At 39.1% G+C, this 27,668-nt stretch overlaps 1 protein-coding gene across 2 annotated transcripts; it reads left to right on the plus strand.

Moving 5' to 3' along the window:
* Positions 1–119: 119 nt before the first annotated feature.
* Positions 120–25,790, plus strand: ddx3xa (DEAD-box helicase 3 X-linked a). 2 transcript variants are annotated; one of them, XM_043700853.1, is made up of 15 exons: positions 120–174; positions 8,881–9,001; positions 9,228–9,425; positions 10,954–11,053; positions 11,242–11,377; positions 14,436–14,527; positions 14,617–14,715; positions 14,787–14,947; positions 17,409–17,553; positions 18,361–18,505; positions 19,027–19,208; positions 19,423–19,540; positions 20,006–20,159; positions 22,531–22,643; positions 23,005–25,790. In XM_043700853.1, exons 1-15 carry the CDS (start codon positions 135–137, stop codon positions 23,079–23,081), a joined length of 1,881 nt encoding a protein of 626 aa, XP_043556788.1. In that variant the 5' UTR covers positions 120–134; the 3' UTR covers positions 23,082–25,790. The 2 variants fall into 2 exon arrangements, with proteins under 2 accessions (XP_043556788.1, XP_043556787.1); XM_043700852.1 differs by lacking the exon at positions 120–174 and adding an exon at positions 2,717–2,914.
* The last annotated feature ends 1,878 nt before the right edge of the window (positions 25,791–27,668 follow it).

Raw genomic sequence — 27,668 nt, forward strand, 5'->3', positions numbered from 1 at the left:
AGAAAGAGCTGGCTAGAAGTGCTGTAAACAGGTAATAAAGTATCCCCTCCTAGCTTTTGCAATAAATCCCTTCTGAAAACTGGCTTGTTACTGTTACCTCAGCTTTCCCAAGAGGTCCCTGGCAAGAGGTGGACATGCATCAGAGCTGCAGTCAAATCTGGCTGGACCAAAGTGGTATGACATGGTGGTGCATGATTTTCAAGAAAAAAATCTAACATTGCATGTGCCACTAAATTCTGCAGGTTCAGTAGATGCCCAATTTAATCTGAAGTAACTGCACACTTGCACTACGCAAGTTCATTCTGTACAAATAAATCCATGGTCTGTATTTGGGGGGGGCGGGGGGAAGAAGGGGACCAAGGATAATACAGTAACTTAAGACAATAGAGACTGTTCAGTGTGTGCTATCTTTTGAGCAGTTACCGGTTTTTGGCCATGTATTAGCCTTTGGCTAAAAGCTAACGCAATTTTCAGTTGCTCGACTTAATTGCTAACTTCCACAATCTGGTTGGAAATTGGTTTAATTTGGCATGATAAAGCTTGTTTTTCTGCATGTTAGGAATTAATATTGTAAGATCTTCATTCCACATTTTATACTAGCAGCACTGCAACTGGAAGCCTTTCAATGTTAACCTTTTTATGCTTGTACAGGATTTTTGTCACTTTTTGTATTCTAGGAATCTGTTAATGTGAACACTTGAAATGAAAGTCTATATTTCATGAACTTGTTACGATATTTGCAGTGATTGGTTTTTATCAACTTGCAGGTACCTAGGTGTCTCAGACTATACCCCTCTTAGAGCTGTTAATTGTGTGCTGTACTCTGTTGAAATGTTGTCTCCAGTACCTGATATCTAGTTAGATTCAGTATCTCTTTTTTTAAGCTTTTTTCATATGAAATCTTCCTGGATGTCTTGACGTTTTCTACTATTTGAAACAAGGTGCAGTGAACTTTCAGTGACCATTTTAGCTGGCCTACTGTAGCTTGTTTGCAGTTCATTTCGTCCAGCAAAATTTCTTCTAGATTTCCGTGATCATTTTTGCACTTCTATTTGACGTTTGTGTCTCCCTAAATTCTCAATGTTCTGCGACCTATATCCCCTGCTCCCTTGAAAGAGAAGTGACCCAGACTGTTCACAAGATCTCAATGTTGCATTCCTGATCCTTATAGTGCCTGTATAGTGTGCTGTCCATGTCATTAAGGTTTATTTCTAAGATTCTTAATGCATATGTAATACCTGGGAAATTACTTGTTCTTGTACACCTAAGCCTTCAGTTGCTCTGTTTTACAGGGCAACGGTAAGGACTAATTTGAGTTGCTTTCTTAGCCAACATGAACTATTATTTAAATGTTCATCGCCTGTTATAATTCTAGTCAGAAGTTGTCAGTTCTCATCTGTCAGTGCTTTGTACAGCCTTAGCATCATAAGCACATCTTGGGGGTTTATGGTTAAATAGCCTAGGCATAAAATACCATGATTGGTATCCAGATGGTGTCATGTCAGGGACCCTGAGATTATTGTAGTTGACCGGCCACTGAGAGAAGATCTAACCTGAAGAGAAGTGCAAATGATTGTGTTCCAAAGCCAGCTGTAGCTTCCTTCTGAAATTCAATCTGACTGTTTAGAAAAGCTGGTATTATCATTGTTTTAATTATTTACTCCATGCTTTGGTTAGCAGTCTGTTGGTTATGGAGGGTAATTGGCTCAATGCGCTGCATTGCTCAGGCTTTTGTGTAATGCAGGTTTGCTAGATGTAGCTTACTAGTGACTGTTGAACTTGTAATTTTGCATAAGACTCATGCTATAGAAATACTACTTCATCTAGATGAAATCCATCTTGCATACTGTTCTTGGGGTAACCTGGTTACATAAAGTGGGTAGTGTAATGGTATGAGATATAAAATGGACTTGTATAAGACATAGGAGCGGAAGTAAGGCCATTCGGCCCATCGAGTCCACTCCGCCATTCAATCATGGCTGGGCATTTTAACTCTACTTACCCACATTCTCCCCGTAGTCCTTAATTCCTTGTGACATCAAGAATTTATCAATCTCTGCCTTGAAGACATTTAGCGTCCCAGCCTCCACTGCACTCTGTGGCAATGAATTCCACAGACCCACCACTCTCAGGCTAAAGAAATGTCTCCGCATTTCTGTTCTGAATTTACCCCCTCGAATGCTAAGGCTGTGTCCACCGGGTCCTAGTCTCCCCGCCTAACGGAAACAATTTCCTAGCGTCCACTCTATCCAAGCCATGTATTATCTTGTAAGTTTCTATTAGATCTCCCCTTAATCTTCTAAACTCCAATGAATACAATCCCAGGATCCTCAGCCGTTCCTCTGTGAAAGTCCAAATTAGGAAACTTAGTTGTAACCAGATTATATTTTAATTAAATGCTTTTTTTTTTGGTAAGTACTGACTTTACTGAAATCAACTGGTATTTCCAACGAAAGGGATTGATTATAAAAATGCTGCCTGCTTAGTGGTGAAACGGTTTGCTTTTGCTATGACTTCTATTCCCTCTATCGGATGCAGAGGTTGTGTAACCCTTCCCATCAAATACTAAACCTCACAACAAGTGGAACCAAAATTGGCATCTTTGTTAACTGATATGTTGGTATGCCCTCGAGCATACAAGAATGATCGTGCAGGTAAGGTGCAGACTACTGTTGGTATTGCTGAAAGCTAACACACTTTCCTCATGTAAACTAAGATTCAAGCTGGGATTCTGGAAATCGAGGAAGTAGTTCAATTAATGGTTGCCATGATGGAAGAGAGAGTTGCATAAATGGTTATGACCGTGATCGTTTTGAGCTGAACAGTAGAGGATGTACTCGAAATGACACAAGTGGCCATGGAGGCTATCGGAATCGAGCATTCAATCCTGGTGCCCAGCAAACTGCTGGATCAGGTGTGCAAAACTAATCTCAACGATCTTATGCCAGTGTTCAATCACTGCTTGTGTGGAGTTGATTGAGAAATTTGTTTTCCAAACTGAGCATGCTAATTAGTTGCAATACAATCAATTTGAAGATATTTCCTAATCAATTTGGTCAGAAATATGGCCCACCTCTGCAGCAGATGGGATTTGAATCCAGACCTCTAGGCTCAGATGAGTTATTGTTGCACCACAACTACCAACTGTGACTGAACTGATCTAAATCTTTTTTTTAAAGATAATCTCCAGATATTTCACAGCTGAAGATCTGCATAAAGATTTGTGGCTCAGGTGCTAGTTGCCATAGTTGTGGATATGTTTAGAGCTGGAAAGTTGATTTGCAGATGCTGCTTAGCATGTCTGTGTGACGTTTTCAGTGCTTTGGAGCCTTCTCTGAAGCACTGCTGTGTTGTCTCCTCTGGAATTTGTTTAGTTCCTTTTCTGCTGCTTCTGGTTGGCAGTTCATATTTTGTTGTAGTGGCCTGTATGTTGAGTCTAGGTCTGTGTGTTTGATGGAGTCTGTGGATGAGTGCTATGCTTCTAGAAGTTTTGTCCTTTATCTAGGTTATCCTACAATTGTGTTGTCCTGATGGAATTTGTCACCATGACCAGCTGTCCCTAGCAGCCATATGTGGATTTTAAAAAAACACATTTGATTGGGGCAATATGACAAACATAGGACAAGCTAGATAGAACTTAGAGAAGCATGGCACTTAATCATGGACTCCATCACACACAGACCAAGACCTAATATACCGACCACTACAATGAACAACTGGAAGCACAGGAATGGAACTAAATTACAGAAGAAACAGTACAGCAGCACTTCATAGGAGGCTCCAAAGCACTGATTTCACCTAGACAGGATGAAACCTCAGCAAATCAACTTGGGTATGTTCACTACAACTATGGCATATTTCACAGCATTAAATGTTGGCACCAGTATGCAAGATTAGGACAGTGACTGAAGTTTGGAGGAGGATTCTAGACATTAAGTGTACATCCAATTTTTTTTAGCTGAGTAACAATATGTAGAAAATAGGAAGATGAGGGGAGAACAAAAGTGAGGAAATGTAGAAATTTGAGACCGTGCCAAATTGGAAGCTAATGTCCACAGGAAAACACTAGGGTTAGCAGGGCTTGATACAATATTTCAAGTGTCTTTTCATGGACACCTCAAGATTGGGACTAGTTGCAGAATTTGAAGAATGCAAGTAGAAACAAGTATGCATGTGAAGGTTGGTGTGAGAATTGCTTATTTTAATCCTTGACTAATTGTTTACCTTGCAATTTAAAGTAACACACCTTCAGTTTAGTGCCTTATTGTAAAGGCCACCATTTCATCCAACACCTTTTGCATGTGCTCGTAGGCTGTGATCTAACCTTGTATTTTGCTCTGCATTAAATATGGTTACCATTTGTTAATGGTGCTATTATTCAAATTGTTTGTAGGCTGGGGTGCCAGTTCATGAGTAGGCCATTCAGCCTGTTTAACCAGCTCTGCTATTCAATACCTGATCAGATACTCCTATGCCTTTATTCTCTTTATCCTTTTAACCCATTTTGTAAATTTTCTATCAGACTGTACCCCAAGAGAATTTCAAAGATTCACCACCTGAGTCTAAATTCTCCTTGGCTCAGTCCTAAATATAATATATATCCTTAGTTTTAAATGTCCTCAGATTCTAGACTCTGTCAAAGGGAATGTCTTAAATGCATCATTTCTACTTTGAAATTCACAAAATGCTGAAATCAATGAAATCTCAATTCTTTCCAATCTTTAGATTATAGGCCCAGGTTGGCAATTTCTACATGGAGCAGGAACCAATCCAGTGAGCTTTTTTGTTATACTTCCTCTATAGCAATAAATCTTGCATGAGTCAGGAATATTCCGACCAATTTTTTTTTTTAGAACCCCATGAGGTTTTATCACAGATCTCCAGTGTGGGGCTTAACCTGGGATTTATGATTTAGGAATAGTGGCACAACATGAGGAGTTCCTACCAAGCTCTTACAAATTTATTTAACCAGTTTTCCAATCAGCCTGATCAGATGTCACTACACATCCTGGAGCAGATGGATTTGAATCTGGGTCTCTTGGTCTAGGCATGGCAGCAGTGGTACTGTCCTTAAGAATTCCCACCAAGCTCCTATACAATTGAAGCAAGAACTCTGTACTTTGTCTCACCTGTCTTACTAATACTTGTTACACCTACATTCTGACCTTAATTGTCTTAGTGCTAAGGGCCTCCAAGTCCCATTCAACATCTTGGGCATTTGTCTTAAATTCGTAGGAGGATGAGGGGAACTGCATATTTTAAAGTTTGAAGGAAAAAAATAATCTTAAATCTATTTCTCATTTTCTCATGGGCTGTGGGCATTACTTAAATGGAGGCTAATGTTACCACATGGCTGTAGCACAGAAGTTATGTTGGCCACACTATGCAAAGGCGGTAGATATTGTCTGAAAGGCTTACTGAATCAGATAGTTTGCCACTACTGAGGCCTTGCTATTTCACACTTGCTAATTGAATTTAAGTGCCCCAAAGCAGCCATGGTGCTCTTTCTAATGCTGTACCCAGAGCACTAATCTGCACCTCTGGGATACTTTACTGCTGTGTAACTGTTACTTGGGTCATTATCTCTTTTAGTTCTGGTAAACTGCCATCTGATTTTAAGTTCTAGGATTTTTGATCAAAATCCCACTTTTCTAAATATTATATATATCTAAATTAGCATTTAAAGTTGGCAGCAGTTGACACTAGTTGTGAATGCTGAGCATTTATCTAGACCTTGTTATCAACCAGCTCAAATCCCACAAAACATTGACAGCCTAGACCCAAATTAACTTTCAAAGTAAGTGTTAAGACATTTTTTCCAGATGCAATTCAGTTGATCAAACCATTTGACTTTAAGCAAGATGCACTTTTTAAATCCTAGTATGAAAAGGAAAAATACAATGATTGGCTTAACTATAACTATTGAACTATTTACTAGTCAGAACATCCCCATAACACTTGGCAAAGGCAAATTCTGTCGAATAGTGTCCCCTGCAATTCTAGCAGCAGGAAGAGAACCCATTTTTAGCTGTAACAGAACTGCCATGTTCAGCTTCAAGACCCCACCACTGCAGGCAGCTAAAAGTAAAACTCCTGGTTCTGTAGGAACTTCACTCCTTCAGGCTGCTTTTGTTGTTTCAACTTTTTAAAGGTTTCTCAAGCTGTTCACTTGAGTCTGTTTTCAGCAGACTTCTTGGCTTGGCTTCTGTCTCAAACTCCCTTAAAAGGACAATATACACTTAAAGCTGTGTATTGTCACAACCTTTTACTGACTGGGATAATTGCTGTGCCAAGTTTATTTATTCTAACTAAAATTCTTTACTGAAATGACCCATCACAACGGAGTAGTTTGAGAATAGAGACAAGAACCTCTACAAAACTTGTCACAAACAAATGGTTGGTATTTCCAACCGAATCATAAATAGACACTATTTGGAGGTGCCAGTGTTGGATTGGGGTGTACAAGTTTTAAAAATAACACTGTCTGATAGTTAAAAGTCACTACACCAGGTTGTAGTCTTATTTGGAGGCACTGGTGTTTGGAGTATCCTAACCACATGATCAAGGAGCAATGCTGCAAAAGCTAGTGGTTCAAAATAAACCTGTTGGACTACAACCTGGTGTTGTGACTTTTAACTATAAACAGACAGACCTGTAAAAAGAGCTAGGTGATAAAAACTGTTTTTTCTTACCTACAAGGTAATTTTTAGACCAGTGTTTATGGCCTGAAACAAGTGAACACGCTGCTGGAGAAATTCAGTACTTCGGATAGCATTTGTGGAGAGGAAATGGTTAGCATTCCGTTCTGAAGGGCCACTGGAAGCAAAACATTAACTCTGCTTTTCCCCCACAGCTGCTGTCAGACCTGGATTTCATCAATTTATTTTCACTTTGAATTCTTTATTTGCTGAGCTGTTTTATTTCAGTTTGACATGTTCATTTTAGAAATATACTGACTTTCTGCCGTATTATTCGAAAGACAGCCAAAACATTTAAGCTCTATGTACTCGATGGTGTATCTTTGACATTGGGCTTGTATATAAACGTAAGAGCAAAGTCCACTACCAAAGTATGTGGTATAATGTAAATCCACATTAAGTTGTGAAATTAACTCTTTTTTTTGCTGACCACTTCTGCAATCTGTATGATAGATACAAATGAGCTTTCACGTACTTCAGAGAATTTCACCATTTGTCACTTAATGTGGAATTACACGACACTGCTTTCAGCGCATGTACTGTGTGAATCTTACTTGGCTTATGATCAACTGATTATCAGATAATGGGTTTTGCTTCTAACTTTTTTGTTTAATGTCTCAACTATTGAAGTTGCTGATGTGACATTACTCAGCAGAATAAAAATCGCCTAAGTTTAGTCAGTGATATTTACCTTTTTTGTTTAACCGTGAGTACAGTTGCCATCTGATGTTGTACACCATGTTACCAGACAAATTAAAGTTAATAAATATTAATCAATCACTGCCTGCTTTCACCCTGATGTCCTGTGATATCTAATGTCACTGTTTTGTTAGCTAAAGTAGAAATACCAGGGTGTTTAAAGTAGCACTGGGAAGTCTTTGTGCACTCTTGTGGTCTAAGATGAAAGATCTGCAAACTAACACTTACATAATATTTTTAAGTGTTTTTTATGCTGAGGTCATGATTAATGGTCACTACTCTAGAGTCCTGTGGCCTGGGCTATAATCCAAAAATGAGATCTCCTTTCCTTTTGAAAGGAACAGGGTGGTTGCTTTCCTTGGGAAGCTGCAAGGAAGTGTCATGGTAGCAAAAGCATGCATGCATCAACCCACTCAGTCCTCTGCACCTTCGTAACTATGCTGAAATCAGTAAAATAGTCTGGGGCAAGAACTATGTCACTGGTGATGCTGAATGAGCAGAATTTTACCAAAAACACGAACTGGCTTTGTTTCAAATAGTGTACAAACTCCTGCAGACTTTGCTCATGTATTCAAGATTTAGCAGTAGTGAAAAGCCTGCTTTCTGATTTTTTTGTTTTCCATTCTGGATTTCATCCATGACTGAAATCTAATTCTAAACTGACTACTCGTTGCTGGTAGTCCAGCTACTTATTGCTTAGGGTATTGTGCAAATTCTACACTTTGTCAATTCACACCTAGATTAGGAACTTAGCCTGCTTGAGCACCCTTTTTCAGTAAGTGCATTTTAGCATGTATTCGATCTTTGCATGGATTATATGTATTCTTAGAAATGTTAGATTTCAAATATTTGCACTTGTTTATCTACAGTTGTGCAGAACAAAGCGCTATGATATCTGGCTCTAAACGAACAGTTTTTCATTATATACAATGCTTAAACACTCTTTAAAATCTTGCTCCTGCACATCACTGGCTTCAGCTAACAATCGTTACCTATCCCTTGTTGTCCTTGGTGGTGAATTCAAATAGAATGTTGTACTTGAGTAATTGCTAGTCACTTGGACTACTATAGTTCTGGTCATAAAAATTGTACCTGGCTCAAACGTTGTCAAATTACTGAGTTGATATGAAAAAAGGATGTTTTGTTCTGTAAAGAGACTTTAAGTCCAGAACTGTGTTGTACAAATTGGTATCATTTGTGTGCAGCAGAAAAGCTGGCACCAGAAACTGAACTCTTGAAAGATGAAAAACCTTTAGGCAGCTTGTGTTTTAGAGGTCTTGGATCTAATTTCAATTATTGCTTTTGAGCATCTGAGATAGCATAACCCACCTGCAGATTTGAGTGGCCATGTCTATTTTGGGGCTCCATATGCCTGTAATAGGCTTATGTTCTCTCTCACTCAGTGGGAGCTTTCTGCTTCAAAATATTGACACTTTTTTGAAACGCAGCTCAGTAGCATTGATGTCTCTTATTTAAATGACAGGCTTTGGTTATGAGCGAGATGGAGGATGGAGTAACAAGGAAGTTAGAGATCCATACAGCAGTTTTGGATCACGAGCTGATCGGGGTAAATCGAGTTTCTTCAACGATCGTGGAAGGGGAAGGTAGGATGATTCTGATTTGAGATAACCATGATTTTTTTTTGCTAATTTTGAAACTTTTTTTATTTTAGTTATACTCTGAACTCCCTTTTTCCCTCCCACTTGAGTAGTGAATATTCTAACTGAAGTGCATAAATCTACTTATAATGCTTCCTGAATTGTGCCAGGTGTCTATATGCCCCTGGGATCAGTGACTTATCTTCTGCTGGACTGTTATTGCTCACATCAGATATGACGATCGTGGCAGAGGAAATGCTAGTGACAGTGCTTATGATCACTTTGGGAGCCGCACTGACCGTGGAGGATTTGGCAGAATGGATCGTGGAGGATTTGGATCTCGTGAAGGTGGAAATAGTCGTTGGGTGGAAGACAAACGGGATGATGATGATTGGTCAAAACAGCTGCCACCAAATGAACGCATGGAGCAGTAAGTTTTGAATTCTTACCCACTCAAAGCAAGTCTTTGAATGTAGATACAATGACCTGAATTTTTTTAGAAATTGGAGGTGCTGTGCTGCAGCAGAATTTGGTGCAGTTACATGATTGGTGGGTGTGCAATCTGGGAAGGGTGAAGCAGTGGGAGCTAATGAATTGTAAACTGGAGACATTTGACCTGCATGAATTGTAAACTAATCTGGTGGTGATAGGTGGTAGGCATTTGAGAGTAGGATAGAGGCTACAGTTTGTTCGGTTGGAGGTGGGGGTTTGAACTTAACACATTCAATTTTTCCAGTTTTGACTTGAAGGAAATTGTGGACCATTAGGACTGGATGTCTGGCTGGCACTTAAATGGCACAGAGGTAGCAGATGAGTCTAAAGTTAGTACTATATTTGTATACATAGAAGCTAATCCAGTCTTTTGGGTGATGTCTGGCCATAGTATGATGGCAAACCAGTTTAAATCTTGGGAAGCTAGAGGTGCAAAGTTTAGAAACCTAACACAGCATCTCCAATTTATCATTAGCTAAGTGTTGAACACATTGAGCAGTGGACAGAAGAATGTGCATGTTTGTGTGTGATTTGGAAGCCTGTAAAGTCTGCAGACAGGGAAGATTGATCTGTTTTTTACATATGACCATGTGAGCATCCTTCAAATATCAACTGGAAACACATTTTTTTCCTGCTTTTGGTACTTGGTGGATTTCAGTCTCATTGCTCTTACCTGACATTTTACGTATTGGTTATACAGAGGAACCTCTATCTGAACAAGACAGGAGGGCACTATTTCGTTCGGATAATTGATTATTCGGTTAATTGATTCAATGCATCTCCTTTTGGGGCTCAGTTTTCTGAAGTTTCCTCTTTCTTCACTCTGCCTGCCTTGCTCCTTCTGTCTCAGGCTTGTTTCTGAGCAGACACCTGTGTAAGGAACCTGCAGCATTGCTGAGGGCCCTACCTCGGGCAGCTGGACTGGAAAGCAACAGTGAGACTGCTGCTGACTTTTGGGGGTGACTCAAAATAGCTCGCACAACTTTTTACTACAAGATTTTTGACAAGTTCTACCTTTGCCCTGTACTGAACAATGAGAGAGATTCACAGGGCAAGTGGGGGCAGGGTTTAGGGTGCACTCTTGTGTCGAACTCCCAGGAAAAGTGAGAGGGGGTGGGGGGGGGGAGAGGGGATGGGTGGCCAGTCATTTGGAGATAGCTGGGCACCTATCGATGTCCAGGACTGTTCTCTGCAGCATTTCATTAAGCAGAGTTCATTTTTAATCATTGTAAACAAAAGGCGCGATCAGTGTTGGAAACATCTTTGAAACGTTTCTATTGGGACCTTGATCTTCGGATAATCTGAAATTCTGATAGAGGTTCCTCTGTACATTAAACTTAAATTCAGTTATAATGTGAAGTGCTGCAGCAGATATTATTGGTGCAGTTGCGTGTTAACTTTTTATTTTGTTGAGATAAACTTGAAGTATATGTTCAAGTTCTCAGGAAGGCAATTTTCTTGTTTAGGGAGTTGTTTTCTGCAAGTAACACAGGAATCAACTTTGAGAAATATGATGACATTCCTGTTGAAGCAACTGGTGCCAACTCTCCTCCTCACATTGAAACTGTAAGTAGACCAGTCCTCTGCACTTTTTTGCTTCTAAAAAACCAAAAATGAAAGCATCAATTGACGCTAAATTTGACCTAAATGTGTATGTGATGCAATAGTAGCACTTAAGGAAAACCAGCTTAAATGCAGAGGGCAACATTTAATGGCTGGACCAAGTAGTTTTCAACTTGAATTATGCATTTTAGTTCCAGGACGTAAACATGGGAGAAATAATAATGGGCAACATTGAGCTGAGTCGCTATGATCGTCCAACCCCTGTCCAGAAACATGCAATCCCCATCATTATATCGAAGAGGGATTTGATGGCATGTGCTCAAACAGGCAAGTATATGTTTGAAAGTTTAGCACAAGTGGTATTTGTAGCCTGAGCTCCTCCCCCAGTGCTAATTTGGCACATTCTTTGTTCTTATCTACTTTTTTGAATGCTTATGTACTGTCAATTAGGCTTTATGGTCATACTTTTGTGAATATGTAAACTAATTCTTGTGCTGTTTTAAAATTGAATACTCTTCGACAATTGGTTAGAGCCTTTGACTAAATTTTCAAATCTTCTATCTGAGGAAGAGTATGAGACGCTTCCTGAAAACTAGTTGCAATCCCACAAGCTGCCATTGAGTTTAAATTGGATTAATAACTCTGAAATTGTAAGCTAGTCTTGGTGACTTTTGACACCACTTTGTCAACCAGATGGGTTTTTACAAATCTCCCTTTTTAGGATGTGGTTGGGGGAGTATGAAGAGGGGAAATTTTGACTTTACATAGTCACACCTATGTGAAACCAGACCCACCATAATCTTTTGTACATCTATTATCCATTATCAAACTTGTATAGTTGGTTGATACTGAAGTTAAGTTTTGAACAGTTTTTTTGGAGTTTTTTTGTCTGTCATCAGGGCAACTTGCAAGAAAAATCAATTACAGAAAGTAAAACCTAGTGAGGAGGTTGGTGGTTTGTTGGTAGAAATGTTGTCTTGGTGAATACACTAATTCTTGACAGTTAACTGCCAGACTTAGTTTTAAACTAGGCAGTTTGACTTTTCTCCATCTTCCCAAAAGATGCAGTGCATGTACTTGTTAATGTGTTACAACACGGAGTTTGAATCACTGTTAATTAAAACCAAACACCCATAAAAGCTTGCCTGTCCTTCTAACCTCTGAAGTTAGTGAAAGAGAACTCCTAGTTTCCACTATTTAAAGAAAAGTAATTTTTTTTCCTAATTCTAATTGTGAACACTAAACAATCTGAACACTTTTTTTTTTTTCTTTACTACCTCAACTCTATAAAAACGCTGCTCCCGTAACAATTAAACATTACATTAACTTAATCTCAAGTCCGCACTGTCGGTCTTCTCCACTGCCTTAGGTTTTCCATCTGCTGGTCTCCCTGGGTCGTCATTTGTCTTTTTACTGTTTTTTTTTTAACTGGGAAATGTCTCTATTGATAGTGCCGCCTTATTTCTTCGAGAGCAAAATGTTAGATGGACAGTTAGCCCTCAGGCTCCATGGCAGTTGCGCGCTCAATTCTCAAAATGCCCAGATTTTATACCCCTTAATGTCATACCCTGTAATTGGTCTGATGTTGTCAATATAATAAATTCATGGGTTTTAGTATCCTGGGTGTTGTTTAAATTATTTGGTTAAATTTGAATTGTCAAAACAGCAACCAAAGCTCCGTATTCATTTAACAGTCACTTGTTATGTGTATGTCTTTTGGAACATCCAGTCTTAGTTCTGTTTAGCTGCTGTGGCTGAACTTCAAAATTCAGTAAACGCTTTCTATCATAAGGTGAGCATTCGTTCATTTAACTTCATAACATGAGTCTGCGAAGTACACTGGCTCCTGTTCTTTTTTGGAGCTTCCAAAATGCACATCTCATTGCAAGCTTTGACGTTCCTAAATTGGTGAGCTATGTAATTTTTCTCTCCAGATTCTTCAGCAAATGTCCAGTTGTGAATCTGAGCTAAGCTGAATTTTGCAAGCGCAGGATATTGGATACAGTCAGTGTCTTTATTGTAAGCAGCTGAAGAGATCTGTTTATTGTGATCACCAGTCTTTGGGATATACAGTCTGTAAACCTGGCATCTCACTGGCCTTGATATCTCCTTACTCATTTGTCAAGATAGCCAGAATGTTTTTGTTTTTTTTTTTGGCTTGATGGTGGCGCTCTGTTGGTATCAAACACATCTATATCACAAGTTTTACTTTTACTGTCACTCAAACATTGGAGATGCCTTGCCTTGTCTTTCCTGGATTGAGTGGTTATTCTTAGCTTCCAGCTTTAGGTCTTCTGAATTTTTACAATATGCATCAGAAATGATCTAACTGAGGTATGTGGGCCAAAAGGGGCAGCGTGGTCGCTCACTGGTTAGCGCCGCTACATCACAGCGCCAGGGATCCGGGTTTGATTCTGTCTCTGTTTTGGAGTTTGTACACTCTCCGTGTCTGCATGGATTTCCTCTGGGTGCTCTGGTTTCCTCTCACCATTCCAAAAGATGTACAGGTCATCTGAATTGGCCATGCTAAATTGTCCAGTGCTCGGTGTATTAGTCAGGGTAAATGTAGAGAAATGAGTTTGGGTTGCTCTTCAGCGGGTCAGTGTGGACTTGTTGGGCCAAAGGGCCTGTTTCCACATTGTGTGCATCAGTCTTGGATTAAATTCCCTACAATCAATGAGTGTATCCTTGTTTGCAGCAGGAAAATACTGTACGCAACCAGCCTGTGCTTGGAAAATCTGCAACAGTGACACTGCAGTTAGACAATGTTTGTTTGAGGATGTTCCATTTAAAATTACTGACAACTGATTCTAGGATTGTCATTCATGCTGTTATGTTACATCTTGAAGCAAGAATCACTAATCCACAGATCTGTTTGCTGATGAACACATCTGTTTAAACTTCCCAAACTAAAGCTGTTCACTGGTTTGGCATTGCCTTGAGAAAAAGTTCACTGCTTGATTTTAAGGTTTAAATGCTGCTTTCCGAACTGTCAATTGATGCATTCTCTACCAGTCAGTTTGGATGAAAAATGTATCTTGAATTACACTTTTTGACTAAAGTCCTCTTGTAATTTACTGTTCTCTTATTTAGCTTATTGTTGACAAATTTGGATACACTGCTGATTCCTTAACTTTTCACTATTTCAGTTTAGACATCAGCACAGCTCCATTTGTTGCAACTTGTGAATTAGTGCATCCCCATTTGTTACTTCTGACTCCTGTTGGTCACGGAGAGGAAATTGGTTATTCAGCTTTAATGTGGGCATTTCTGTCCAGGTTTATTTGCAGAATGACAGATCAGTGTAGGTAGGGGGGTATAAGATTAGTATCATTTTTCTGCATACAAAATAATTAGACTTGTTAATTACTTGTTATCCCTTTAGGCTCTGGAAAAACTGCAGCATTTTTGCTTCCTATTCTTAGCCAAATCTATGCAGAAGGTCCTGGTGAAGCTTTAAAGAATGCAAAAGCTCAAGTAAGGACGCTTAATTTTTCTTGCAAATTCAGCCATTCTTCCTTTTCAACACTGAAATGGTCTAATGTTGAATTTTGATTATTCCACAGGATTCCTCTAAATATGGTCGCCGTAAGCAATATCCAATTGCTTTGGTTCTAGCTCCTACCAGAGAACTTGCAGTACAGATCTATGATGAATCCAGAAAGGTAAGGTTTGAAAAATAACTGGTTTTAATATTTAATGAAAAATGGTTTTACATGTTAAACTTTATTTGCAGTTTGCATATCGTTCTAAAGTTCGACCATCTGTAGTTTATGGAGGAGCTGACATTGGACAACAGATCAGAGACTTGGAGCGTGGATGTCACCTGCTTGTTGCCACTCCTGGCCGTTTAGTTGATATGATCGAGAGAGGAAAGGTTGGATTAGACTATTGCAAGTATGTTAAGTCTTTTATCTAATGGCATGTGCTTCTAGTCTAATTTGAATGAATTTAATACTGATTTGGACTTGATTTCAAGAAGTGATTTATACAAGTAGTTCTTCTGTAATGCAATGGTTGCATTCTTGTGCAACCCTGCATTGTAGAAAATTGAAGTGTTAGAAACAGCACCCCCAATTGTTAGTGAATTTGTGTTAACAAAACACATTATAGCTGAACAAGCTGTATTCCTTTATTCCCTACAGTGTCATTAAAAAGTTGAGTACCTACTAGACACTTTTATGTTGACTTGTTATTGTATGCTGATCATGTTCTGCTCAGTGCTTTTTTTTAAATCAAAACAGTCAAGCCTTCAATTCTGACTGCCAGTTCTCACTAGCAGTGCACAGGCTGTCTAATTTTAAGTCCGTTTTTGTTTTTATGGTTTCAGTGGTGTAGTGGTGTGATGTAAACATTGCATAATCTATAGCCTGATAGCTTAATTGCAACCTGTTTTTTCCACTGACTGTCCCCTATGTTGGAAAATGTGTACAAACTACTTAAGGCCACCAGTTTTTAGTTGATTTTTCATAGCTACTTTATCTTCTGGCACTCTTATCCTTCCCTTGCTGTTGAAGGAGGCAACTTAATGTGATAGCACCTAGTTTTGCACCTATTCTCCGGCTCCAGAAACATCATGAACTTTGCAAACAAAACATTCTTCCCTTTTTTGTCACAGTTTCAATCTGTCTAGCAGCTAAAATCCCTCCTAACACTTGAGGTCCTTTGACTAGCTCCTACTTGTTTTTAACGTGCCATCCTTGTACATGACCCTACCATGTCAGTACAGTTGAACAGGGCCTGTATTTCACACTGACTTGTCTTGACCCAAAATACTTGTTCATGTTTCCTGAACATCCCCTGTGCTGATACCATTGTTACATCACCCCTCCTAGCATCCTGTCCTTTAAATTATGTACCTTTCGTTATTCAGATTGTAATCTCTCATTCTGCATCCTGAGGCTATCAGTGTAAATATAAATTTTAATCTGTTTCATCTGTATTATTTCAAAGTCTATGTATCATTTCTCATGTCTATCTTTTTTGTCTTTATCTTTTTTAACCATTTCCCAACTTGATTCCAGGCCCCAACTATTTATTTTAAAACTACTTCCCAAGTATGAGGTTTTGAAGTTGCTAGAGCACTGGCCCCAGTACTGTTCAGGTGGAGATTGTCCCACTGGCAAGACCCCTGCTTTTCCCAGTAAAGTGATGATGTCCCACAAACTGGAATTCATGTTCTAACACTGTCTTAGAGCCACACACTTGTTTCTCTAATCTTTTGCCCTGTACCAGTCCATGCATGGTTTCTGGTATTCGTTTGACTTTTTAAATTCAGTGCCTGCTCCTCACTACTACAGAAGTGTAGTCCTGTATTGCTTGCCTTGCCGTTGTCATCAGTATATACTTTGCAATAACTGAACTCCACCTGCACTCCTGTCTTCTCTTTCCTCCCTCTCCCACCCAAGTATTTACAATCAACACTCCACTCCCATCCTGAGGCTTGACCACCAGCTGGTACAAGATGTGAGTAAGCTTGTCCCATCCTGATGTTGACATCTGCAGTTCAGGCTCTAGCTTGACTGAATTGAAGTACCTTGAATTGCATTAATTTGCAGACATGCTTGACTTGTATCACACTTATGCTGGAAATCCCACATGCTGTACATGTCATTTGAAATCTTCCCTGCTGTACTTCAATATTTGTTTAATTACTTGTGGTTTTTTTCTGTATTTTGTTAACATTAAGTGTCTGTACTAATTAAAACCAGTTCAGTAGAATTGAGCAAAACACCTGTATAGATTAATGATCAGCAACCTTCCCCTGTAGAAAATTAAACCAATTCAAAGATTGGTTCCAACCTGTGGAAGGTGGTTTTGAAGCTGGATCTTGTAGTCCAGAGGAAGGGGTCCTCACTGCACTGAGCCCTTGAATACCTCTAAATGCTAAATTAATTTAGTCCCACATCCAGAAAAGAATCCAGCTAATCTGTATACTTTGTAACTAATATTGGCTGATCTGAGAGCTTGTGTGTATGTATGATTTTAATCCTGGATAAGAGCTTAAACCATAAGCTACCATCTTATAAAAGAATGAGTAGGTTTCCCTTTCCCAACTCTATATTCTTTGTAGTATATGGAAACTGCTAACCAACTGAGTTTGCAAGTGAAGAATTAACAATGTTAATTAGCTAGTTCCTGGATGCTATTCAGATGCCTGCCTCAAATGTATGTATTTTAGTATTCCCTTTCTTGAAAGAGTTTGTAACCAGGTCAGACTAGCTTTTTTGATCAAGTCACTTGTCGGATCAGTTTGTGGAGGGAGCACATGGAGTGTTATACAGCATAGCTTTCTGGATTTGAACTTCTGTTGTTTTCAGTATTTGCTTCATTCTTCAACTGAATATTTGTCTGATAGGTATTTAGTATTGGATGAGGCTGACAGGATGCTTGATATGGGATTTGAACCACAGATTCGCCGTATTGTTGAGCAGGATGCAATGCCACCAAAAGACGTGAGGCAGACTCTGATGTTCAGTGCAACGTTTCCAAAAGAGATACAGGTTAGTGATTGGTGGTCTCAGCAATACAGTTGCTCAGTTTGGAGTGAGCACAAATGTCTGCATTTCATTTTTCCAAAGCAGGACTGGGATGTTGGGCTGACAGTTGCTGTGACCTTAAGGCCCCTCCTTGAATTGTCGTCTTCAGGACAGCAAGAGACTTCTATCATTCTGACTAAAATCACTAAAACGTTTTTACCAAATTACTTCTCACTTCAAGGGTCAGCTGAAATTTCTTTAAAAAGATAGCTAGGAAATACCTGTACAGTACTACACCAGACATATATGAATTTAAGACCTAAGTTCAGTTTCCATCTTTCTCCAACATGTAAATCTCATTGTGGCTTAATTTTGCAAGGCAGGCCAAAGAAAGATGTCATATCCCTAAATAAGATATGTAGAGCCTGTGAACTTCTACTGTGAAAGATCACCTGATTGCACTGTTCCAATGCCTCTCTCAAACTTTTAAGCTTCCTACCTATGTTCAATTTTCTGTGGAAGTTGACCGTTTTCATTGCTGCTTTTCAGTGTTCAAGTCTCGCCCTTTGTAGTTAATTGTGGGATGTTGTGCATTATGCAGTCAGTACAATAATTTGCTTACTGCTCAAAAATGAATTGTTTACATTGTGCTTGAAATGGCAATTGTTAATGACTTGATGCACTTAAATTTTAGGCAACAATTTGGACAGACTTTTGGACTTTAATTTTTTTTGCAATATTTGTGGAGAAATGTCAAGACTTGTCATTTTCATTTTTTATTATAATTGCCCAGTGTTTGACTACATTTTTCTCATGAAAATTTATCTGTAGATACTTGCTCGTGACTTTCTTGATGAATATATATTCTTGGCAGTTGGTCGTGTGGGTTCCACCTCTGAAAACATAACTCAGAAAGTGGTATGGGTGGAGGAACAGGACAAGCGATCATTCCTTTTGGACCTCTTGAATGCCACAGGTAAAAGTAATTTAACAGGCTTTTATTTTAAGTCAAATATATTTTAAGTGGATCCCTGCATGATTTTATTTCCCTCCATGCTGAGTTGCATATGGCTAAGGTTAAGCCTTAAAAGAATGTTTCCCTACACTTCAGCTAATTTTCTGAATACTGTCTTATATTGAGGATATGAAACTTCTGAGCAACATCTGTTCATACTGTTTTAGATGGACAGTAATTTAAAAATAGTTCCATGGCCATTGTTATCCAAAAGGGAAATTGAATAACTGTTTTACTGTCAGCACTTCAGGATGTTCAAGAGTGGTTTCTGTTCTAAATAGCTGCATATTGAAATTTTGCAAAAATGAGAGACAATTGGTGCAGCAGCTTGCAGTCAAATTAGACATTGTGTTTCTGCTTTGGATGCAACTGATTTCCTATCTCTGGCACAAGCAGGCACAATTTGTTTTCAAACAAGGAATGCTTTCCTCTTTCTTTATATCCAACTAATTAGTTTTTGCTTTCCTTATTTTTTTTTTAAGGCAAAGATTCCCTTACACTGGTCTTTGTGGAGACTAAGAAAGGTGCTGATTCATTGGAGGATTTTCTTTATCGTGAGGGTTATGCTTGTACAAGTATCCATGGTGACCGTTCTCAGAGAGATAGAGAAGAGGCTCTGCATCAGTTTCGCTCTGGAAGATGCCCCATCCTGGTTGCCACTGCGGTACTTTCCAAAATTAATTTTTGAGCAATATTGAACAAGTATAGCCTGGGTATAAACAAGCAATTGTGCATGTTTTTGAGATTTTTAAATTCCTATTTAAAGACTTTCCAGTTTATACTCTAACCAGCTGTATGTTTGTTTCATTCAGACAAACTAAATTGTCAGTGTAAATTACTGTTTTTTTATTAGTTAAAATGTGACTTCTAATCCACAGGTTGCAGCCCGTGGGCTTGACATTTCTAATGTCAAACATGTTATCAATTTTGATCTACCAAGTGATATCGAGGAGTATGTGCATCGCATTGGACGAACTGGTAGAGTTGGCAACCTTGGTATGTTTCATCAGCTGAAGTAGTTACCACACCTTTTTTTGTATAAAAGAGATTATACAGCAGACTTTGTCTTAACAAGCACCCTTATGAAATGGCACTCCAAACTGGCAGCAACTATATATCTAAAATGCCAAGTTTACTGTGATGTCAAAGTAGTCAGTTGAGGATAAGTGAGAAGTCTCAATGCTACTAAGTTTAGAAAAAGTTGCATTATTATTAAGTGACTCATGCTGGAAAATAGAAAGTGTATACCTTCTGCGTTACATTTCTATTGCTTCTACATATGAGGATCTCTTAGCTGGAATATTTGATCAGCTGGCACACTACTTTTTGTAAATGCCAGATAATTTTACTGTACTTGTTTTTGTTTAAACATAGTGGGTATGCCAGTAATGCTCCAGTAGCCTTAATGAAATGCAGTGTTTTTTTGGGTGATTATAGTTTGGTTGCTTTTGTCCTTTTTAGGTCTTGCCACCTCGTTCTTTAATGAGAAGAACAGCAATATTACTAAAGATCTTCTGGATCTGCTTGTGGAAGCTAAGCAAGAAGTACCATCCTGGCTAGAAAACCTGGCATATGAGCAACAGCATAGAAGCTCTGGTCGTGGACGATCAAAGAGGTAAATATGCAGATAAACCCTGAGTATGCATGCCCTCACTCCCGCTCTCGCACCCCCCCCCCCCTCCATATGCTTTGAAATAACAAATTATTTTATGCCTGATGAGATCAAGATTAGGCATTCATTAACATACAGTAGTAGCTTTTATGAATCCAGTAAAGATTTTTGGAGCAACTCCTTCCTAATAGGGTTGAGAAATCTCTACCTGGAGGGATGCAATCAGAGCTTTGACTGTAACAATGCATAGAACTAGACTGTGAAATGGCTTTTTTAAACTATATTTGAGATTTTCATTTTACTATATGTTCTGTAATTCTAACCTTATGTTGACTGCTACTGTGCTGCTCTTATTTTGGTTTTGTGGGTATTCAATATCTTGGTAATTTCCAAGAGTTTGTGATGCAAATGCATTAGTCTGCAGTGTTTGAAAATGTAAACAAAGGACAAACTTAGAAATATTTGGGTTCTAAATGAGTGTTACAAGTAGTTGTAGTAACCACCACAAGTGTATTTTTCCTTAAAGGTATGCAAACTTTTAATGAGAAAGGAATAGAAAATATGACTTTGGATAAAGTAGGGTCCGAGTAAGTTTGTGTGGACTCTAAGTAAAGAAATTGAGCAGTATCTTTTGTGCTGTAAAATTCTGCAACTGATTTTTTTTCATCTGAAACGGCTCTGAAACTTTACCGCAAACAATGGAAGCTATCTTTCGACCATGGCTATATGTGCTTCCTAAATTTGCTGCATAATATTTTAACAAGAATCATTGTAATTTAATGTCCTGTTTTCTTTAATCCACTTTAGAGAAGCATAATTTTAAGTCTATTTAATTTATTTGCTGACTTGAGTACAGCGGGATCTTGATTGGCTGAGGGTTGGCAGATGGACTTTAATTTAGGTAAATGAGATGCTGCATTTTGCAAAGGCAAATTAGAACAGGGCTTATACACTTAATGGGGAGGTCCTATGGCGTATTGCTGAACAGACCTTGAAATGCAGATTCATTATTCCTTAAGTGGAGTCACAGGTAATAGGATAGTGATGAAAGTGTTTGGTATGCTTGCCTTTATTGGCCAGTGAATGTGTAGGAGCTAGGACATATTGAGGCTGTACAGGTCATTGGTTAGGCCACTTTGGAATACTATGAGCAGTTCTGGTCATTGAAAGGGCTCAGAAGATTTTACAAGGCTGTTGTCAAGGTTGGCGGGTTTGAGCTACAAGGAAAGGCCAGATAGGCTGGGGCTATCCTCCCTGGAGTGTCTGAGGCTGTAGGGTGAGATTTGTAAAATCATGGGCATGAATAGGGTAAATAGACAAGTCTTTGCCCTGTGGTGGGGGAGTCTGAAACTGGAGGGCATAGGTTTTAGGGTGGGGGGAGGTTAAAAGGGACTTAAAGGGCAATTTTTTTCATGCAAGGTGGTGTGTATGGAATGAGCTGTCTGAGGAAGATAAAGGAATCTGCTACAATTACAACATTTTACTAAGCATCTGGATGGGTATATGGATAGGAAGGATCTACAGGGACATGGGACTAGATTAAATAAAGATATTTGGTCAGCATTCACAAGTTGGACTGAAGGGGTTGTGCTGTGACTGACTTAAAATAACTAACCACCTTAGAGGAACATTTGGAGATCTGATTTGGAAAGTTACACTATCTTAATTGGCAGTATTTTGCAACTTAACCAAGAGACAAAGTGGTGAACAAGTTCTAGCTAAGTTCACTTCAAAACATTGCTAATTCGCTGCAGTACTGCACATTTAAAACAATTTAAATAGAGCGTATAGAATGATTAGATTTGTGGTTGCATTTGCATTCTTAATATTGGTGACTTCAATAAATGGGGATTATTTGTGATGCAGGTTCCTTTTAATGTAGTAATTTGATTTCTAAATATTTAAATGTTCATTCTCTAAAGAATGAACATTTAACAGTTGTGAAATTTCTGGTCAGTTAGTTGATATAGAATTGCTTATTTTGGCCTTTGCTATAATTATGCAGCATGTAATTATTTGGGTGAATGGTCCAAGTTCTTTTGATAGCTAGATAGCAATTTTATGCTATAATTCATTAATTCATGTTCTAATGACTTCAGTACTGACACTGGCATTCTCTCTCATTTGAAGACTAGCTAAATTCTGGAGGTCAGAATGGCTGTCACTAAACACTCAGAAGCAGTTGCCCCTTCCAGATGGCCTACTTCATTGCTCACTTATTTGCAGCTTGTTAATTTTTCTGCTTCTGGTCCCATATCTTAGTTGTGTACTTGTATTTGTACATTCAAGTTGAGGTAGTGGATTTGGGATGCTAGAGCTGCATGCAGCAAGTTCACAATTTCTAGTTCAAAGTATTATGAATTTTGCATTTCAGTCGGTTTGGAGCAGGATTTGGAGCCCGAGATTACAGGCAGACCAGCAGCAGCAGCTTCAATACTCGTGGGAACCGCAGCACTGGCCACAGTGGACCTAGAGGGTATGGAGGAGGTAAGATGTTAACCTGCTGAGTACTTGAGATTTCTTGGGTAAATTTTTACTTTTTGTCTGAAGTTAAAATGCTTCACATGGAGGAAAAAATGCACAGCCTATTTTCCAAGTAGCTAGTAATGCATCATTTTCCAATTCATAGGAGAATTTAATTAGCAGAATCTAATATCCAGTTGAGTTGCTGTCCAGAATTTCTTTTCATGCCACAGACTGTTGCAAATTGAACTTTTAGATTCTTGAATGTGGGTGTCCCTGGCTGGCCAGGATTTGTCAGATTCTAGTTGCCCTTGAAGGTGGTGGTGAGCAAATTTAAATTGAATTTGTCATTTGAAGCTTCTAATAAAGTGCATTTGTTTTCCAGGTGGTTATGGAAGTTATTACAATGCTGATGGATATGGTGGAGCTTACAACTCCCAGGTGGATTGGTGGGGAAACTGAAGAATATATTGCAGTGGATGCCACCTTGCCAAACAAGCTAAATGGAAACCACATGTAACTGAGCCAGACTATACCTTGTGTAGCTTCAAGAACTCACAGTACATTACCAGCTGTGATTCTCTGGATTTTTAAAGGGAGCTCAAATGCAAAGAGAAAGCAGTAGCAGAGGAACACAAACCCTAGACCATGAAGAAAATGTGGCCATAAACAGCACTAGAATATTGGCTATAGATGTTTAAACTGTGTGCTGTATTTAAGTTGATTTCTCTGTAACTGAGGATCATTTGTATGTTAATGTACTGTGCCTTTATAGAGGAACTTTTATTTTTGATGTCCTACTGGTTCATTGGGCCTGAGTTCTCACAATCATTCTCTAGCACAATCTGAGAGAGACTTGGGCAAAACAAACCTTGGCAGAAGCAGGGTGAAATGGCTTTATCAGGAGTCATTTACCCAGTTGCACTTAACAATGTTACAAGGCTGAAAATAAACAGCAACCTCCATTACGGCCTTGACATGCGTGACCTGTAAAGACAACTTGGGGCATTTGCAGCATTCTGATCCCTACTGTGGGAAACCGATGTTGCTCACTCTATCCTGGATAGATATCTGTTGGGGACATGGTAGTTTTACAAGCCATTCCAACAATGTGTACAGTGTCAAGTTCTAATACACTGCTGTTTCAGATTACTACACCTAAGCAAATGCAAAAGTTGAGAGAACTTGACATCTACTAACTTGACAACATTAAAGGCAGCTAGTTAACTAATTCAGGCTTGCCTGGAGTGGGCAGAAAGTAGCTAGGAATGTATTTTTTTAGGGGAGTTTGAAAACTTGAAACTTTTTAGGTGTGGATGAAAATCCCATCCATTAGAAATCTAAATGCCTGCCGTATCTAAAAGGAAATTGAAATTTCAGAATGGCTAAATGGACCACTGCACCGAGCGACTGTACAGACGGACTCGGCTGATTTTTGGTCTGATACGCATGCTAGTGTTGTTTTTTGGTCAAGGGGAACGAACAGAAAGATCTCTGCAGCAGGCTTCTTTACTGAAAAAAATTACATTTGTGTATATTCAAGCTGCGTTACAAAGTTCAGAAAAGCCGCATTTAACTGTTTACTGTAGATTCTGTAAAGTTGCTCCACTAGGGTCTGAAGTTTTGATGCTTGGAGATCACAGAGAATGGAAATGTACACATTACTGCACAAGGTGCCAACGCTGGTAATCGATTGCATATCCACTACGTAATAGTAGTTTGGGTTTCCTTTTGCACTGTCCATTATGTGGACAAATTGTCAGTTTATTCCGCTAAATCTGGCCAAAGAAGTTTCCCACCTCTTTTAAATGTAGGGCTGTATAATGCTGCAGTCAGGTGAGTTGACCTCAAACTGCCAAGATAGGGTAGGTTTTTCCTTGGCTTAAATGGCCAGACTGCCAGTATAAAAACTACTGGAAATCTTAGTCGGCGGAGAACGAACTGAAAAGTAGCAAAAGAACTTATCACGTGCAATACATCTGAAGTGTGTTGTGCCTTCTTGTACTGAAATTCTCATCAATGGAAAGTAGATGCACTGACAGTATTGAGCTAATCTCTTGTGATGAATGGTGCTATACAGGTAGGTTTAGGCCCTTATACATTGTGCCCATCAGGTTTTATATAAGAGATCTAAATACCTTTAACAAATTTATTTTAATGCACATTCAGAAAGAATATTTTATATACAGATGTCTTGTCTTGCATGCATTTTCTTGAACCTCCAAGTCTTTTTTTTGCAGTGATTGTCAAACGCAGCTTAGTTAGAAGGGGAGGGGGTGGGAAAGTGGCTAGATACCAAACCAGGACTATTTTGGGACCATGGGGGTCTAACAGTTGGGAATTAACTATTTGCACACAACAAATCTAGGTATTTTTGCTGCTAGTTTTGTGTAATATTTATTCATTTGACAAATATTTAATTTTTGTGTTTTTGTTTTGTAAGCCTAAAGTGATTCTTTGAAAGTTCATAGAAAACCCGAAAAAGTAACTTGACCAAAAGACAGTCCAAAAACACTGGCACTTGAATGTTGAATGTCAACGTATGCGTGAATATATATACATATATTTCGGGGTAGCGTGAGCTCTTATTGTTAAGGTCATATTGGACCCAGAGTCAGAAACTGAACCACAACCCACCGTCGGCCTTGATTGCCGCTAATTCCCATTGTCCTATCAAATTCATTCATGTGGGTAATTTGATCAAAACTGAAATAAAATATGCCAAGGTTTGGACAGAGTTTCTTAAAATTCTAGAGGAAAATGTTTAGAAAATGGCAAAATGTTGAGGTACTCCAATTTGTTTTTTTATGTTTAGTGAATGTCTGGCAAAGAGCAAATTTAATACATGTGGTTATCAATTTATTGTTGCATTTAGTTGCATTTGTGTATTAAGTGACTTGGGTATTCAACTTGACACTTCTAAGCAAGTGGTAGTTTTTAGACCTAACATTCTCAAATTATAGAAATGCTCTTCATGCTGTAACTTCCAACAAAACTATTGCAGTGCATGAATGTCCAGTCCTTGCTCAGTGCATTGAATACCTTTTAGTCACTGTAGATCTAGAATTTGCTTTCTATAATAGTTTAGATGCTATGCTCTACATTGCACGAGAAGACTCCGCTGTGCATTACTTGTATGATTTTATCAATAAAAGGTTTGAGCTGCATCAACTAATGGTTTCTTTTGTTGACTTGTGAAAATGGAGAAAATTCTGGTCCCAACCTTTCTTTTAAACATGAGCCTAAAAAATCAAGCAATGTTTCAAGTCCATTAAGATTTGAAATGTCATCTAGTCTTTAGATCATCCACTAATTTTGCAATTGTCACTTTGCACTGGAAGCTCTCTCACTTAATGCCACATGACCAGTACAGTGCGTGACTTTTTGACAGATTAACCTCCAAAGGAGCAGCATTTTTTCAAATGTGTCCAAGCTTGCCCCTCTTGTTTCAGTTTCCATGGCACTAAGCACTGAACTACTTTTTGGCCAATGCTTTTCCTTTTAATCGCTATAACTGTTTGCTGTTGGGACATTGTAGCCAATTGCTGGCTGTGAATAGATCTCAAAATTGAAATTGGAAATAACCTGTTTACTGTGCTCTGCACAAATCTGTATATGGATAATTTTAAGTTTTGTTTAAACCTGTATACACTATTGGTCTTCTGCCTTAAATCCAACATGTTCAAGGCCTTATGATCCGGTGTGAAGTTTAGTTACAGTTGGGTAAGCATGGTTTTTCATCTAAACCAATAACAATGTGGTGGCAGGAGTGCATTGAGATTCTGCATTTTTAAGCCTTAATATACCTGCCGTTGGCCCATATCCCTTAATACCTTTGCTTAACATTTGTTTCTCAGCCTTTTAAAGGCTAATTCTTTCGGATTGGAGGATTTGACTTGTAGGGAGAGGCTGTGAATAGGCTGGGCATTTTTACCCTGGAGTGTTGGAGGCTGAGGGGTAACTTGATATTAAAACTGCTGGGGGTGTGGACATGGTGAATAGCCAAGTTTTCTTTCCTGGGGTGGGAGTAAAAGTAGAGGGGATAGGTTTAAGGTGAGGAGGGAAAGATTTAAAAGGGGCCAGAGGCAATTTTTCACACCGTGTGCAATGAACTGTCTTGAGGTGGAGGAATCTGGCACAATGTTGGCAAATGAGCCTAGGTCAGATCTGGGATGTCTGGCCAGCATGTTCAAGTTGGACAGAAGGGTTTGTTTCTGTGCTCTGTGACTAGAAGCTTTAACACTAGAAGATTTCCTTGCTCACATGACTAGCAATGGCCAGAACATAGCAAGGTCATATAGTCTGCAGTGATAAATCTTCAAGTCAATTGTCTCCTCCTCCTCCTCCTCCCCCCCCCCCCATGTGCACGTGCGCACACAAAATATGGATGTTTTTGAAGTTCCTGCAGAGCAGAGTTTGTTTGGTCCAGTTAACTCCTAGTACTTTTGTTTCTTCATGGAATGTGGATGTTGCTGATTTTACATCAACACTTCTTTTTTTTTTGCCCATTCCACCACCTGGTGGTAAGCTGCCATCTTGATCCACGAGCCTTTATGATTCAGGTGCACCCAAAATGCTGTCATGAAGGTAGTTCCAGGATTTTTGATCTTGTGATAAATGTCTAGATTGATGCCACATGATTCATCTGGTTTCCTTCCTTTGTGACTTTACTGTAGCAATTTTATACAACTGAATGAATGTTTTATTGGACTATATGGCAATTGAGCTGAAAGTGTTACTGGAAAAGCGCAGGTCAGGCAGCATCCAAGGAACAGGAGGCTTAAGCCCTTCAGGAATGAGGAAAGTGTGCCCAGCAGGCTAAGATAAAAGGTAGGGAGAAGGGACTTTGGGGGGGGGGGTGGTGTTGGCCCCTCCCCAAAGTCCCTCCTCCCTACCTTTTGGGACGGCACGGTGGCACAATGGTTAGCACTGCTGCCTGACAGCGCCAGAGACCCGGGTTCAATTCCCGCCTCAGGTGACTTACTGTGTGGAGTTTGCACGTTCTCCCAGTGTCTGCGTGGGTTTCCTCCAGGTGCTCCGGTTTCCTCC

This window comes from Chiloscyllium plagiosum, chromosome 12 (assembly GCF_004010195.1).
Source record: "Chiloscyllium plagiosum isolate BGI_BamShark_2017 chromosome 12, ASM401019v2, whole genome shotgun sequence".
NCBI classification, from domain to species: Eukaryota; Metazoa; Chordata; class Chondrichthyes; order Orectolobiformes; family Hemiscylliidae; genus Chiloscyllium; species Chiloscyllium plagiosum.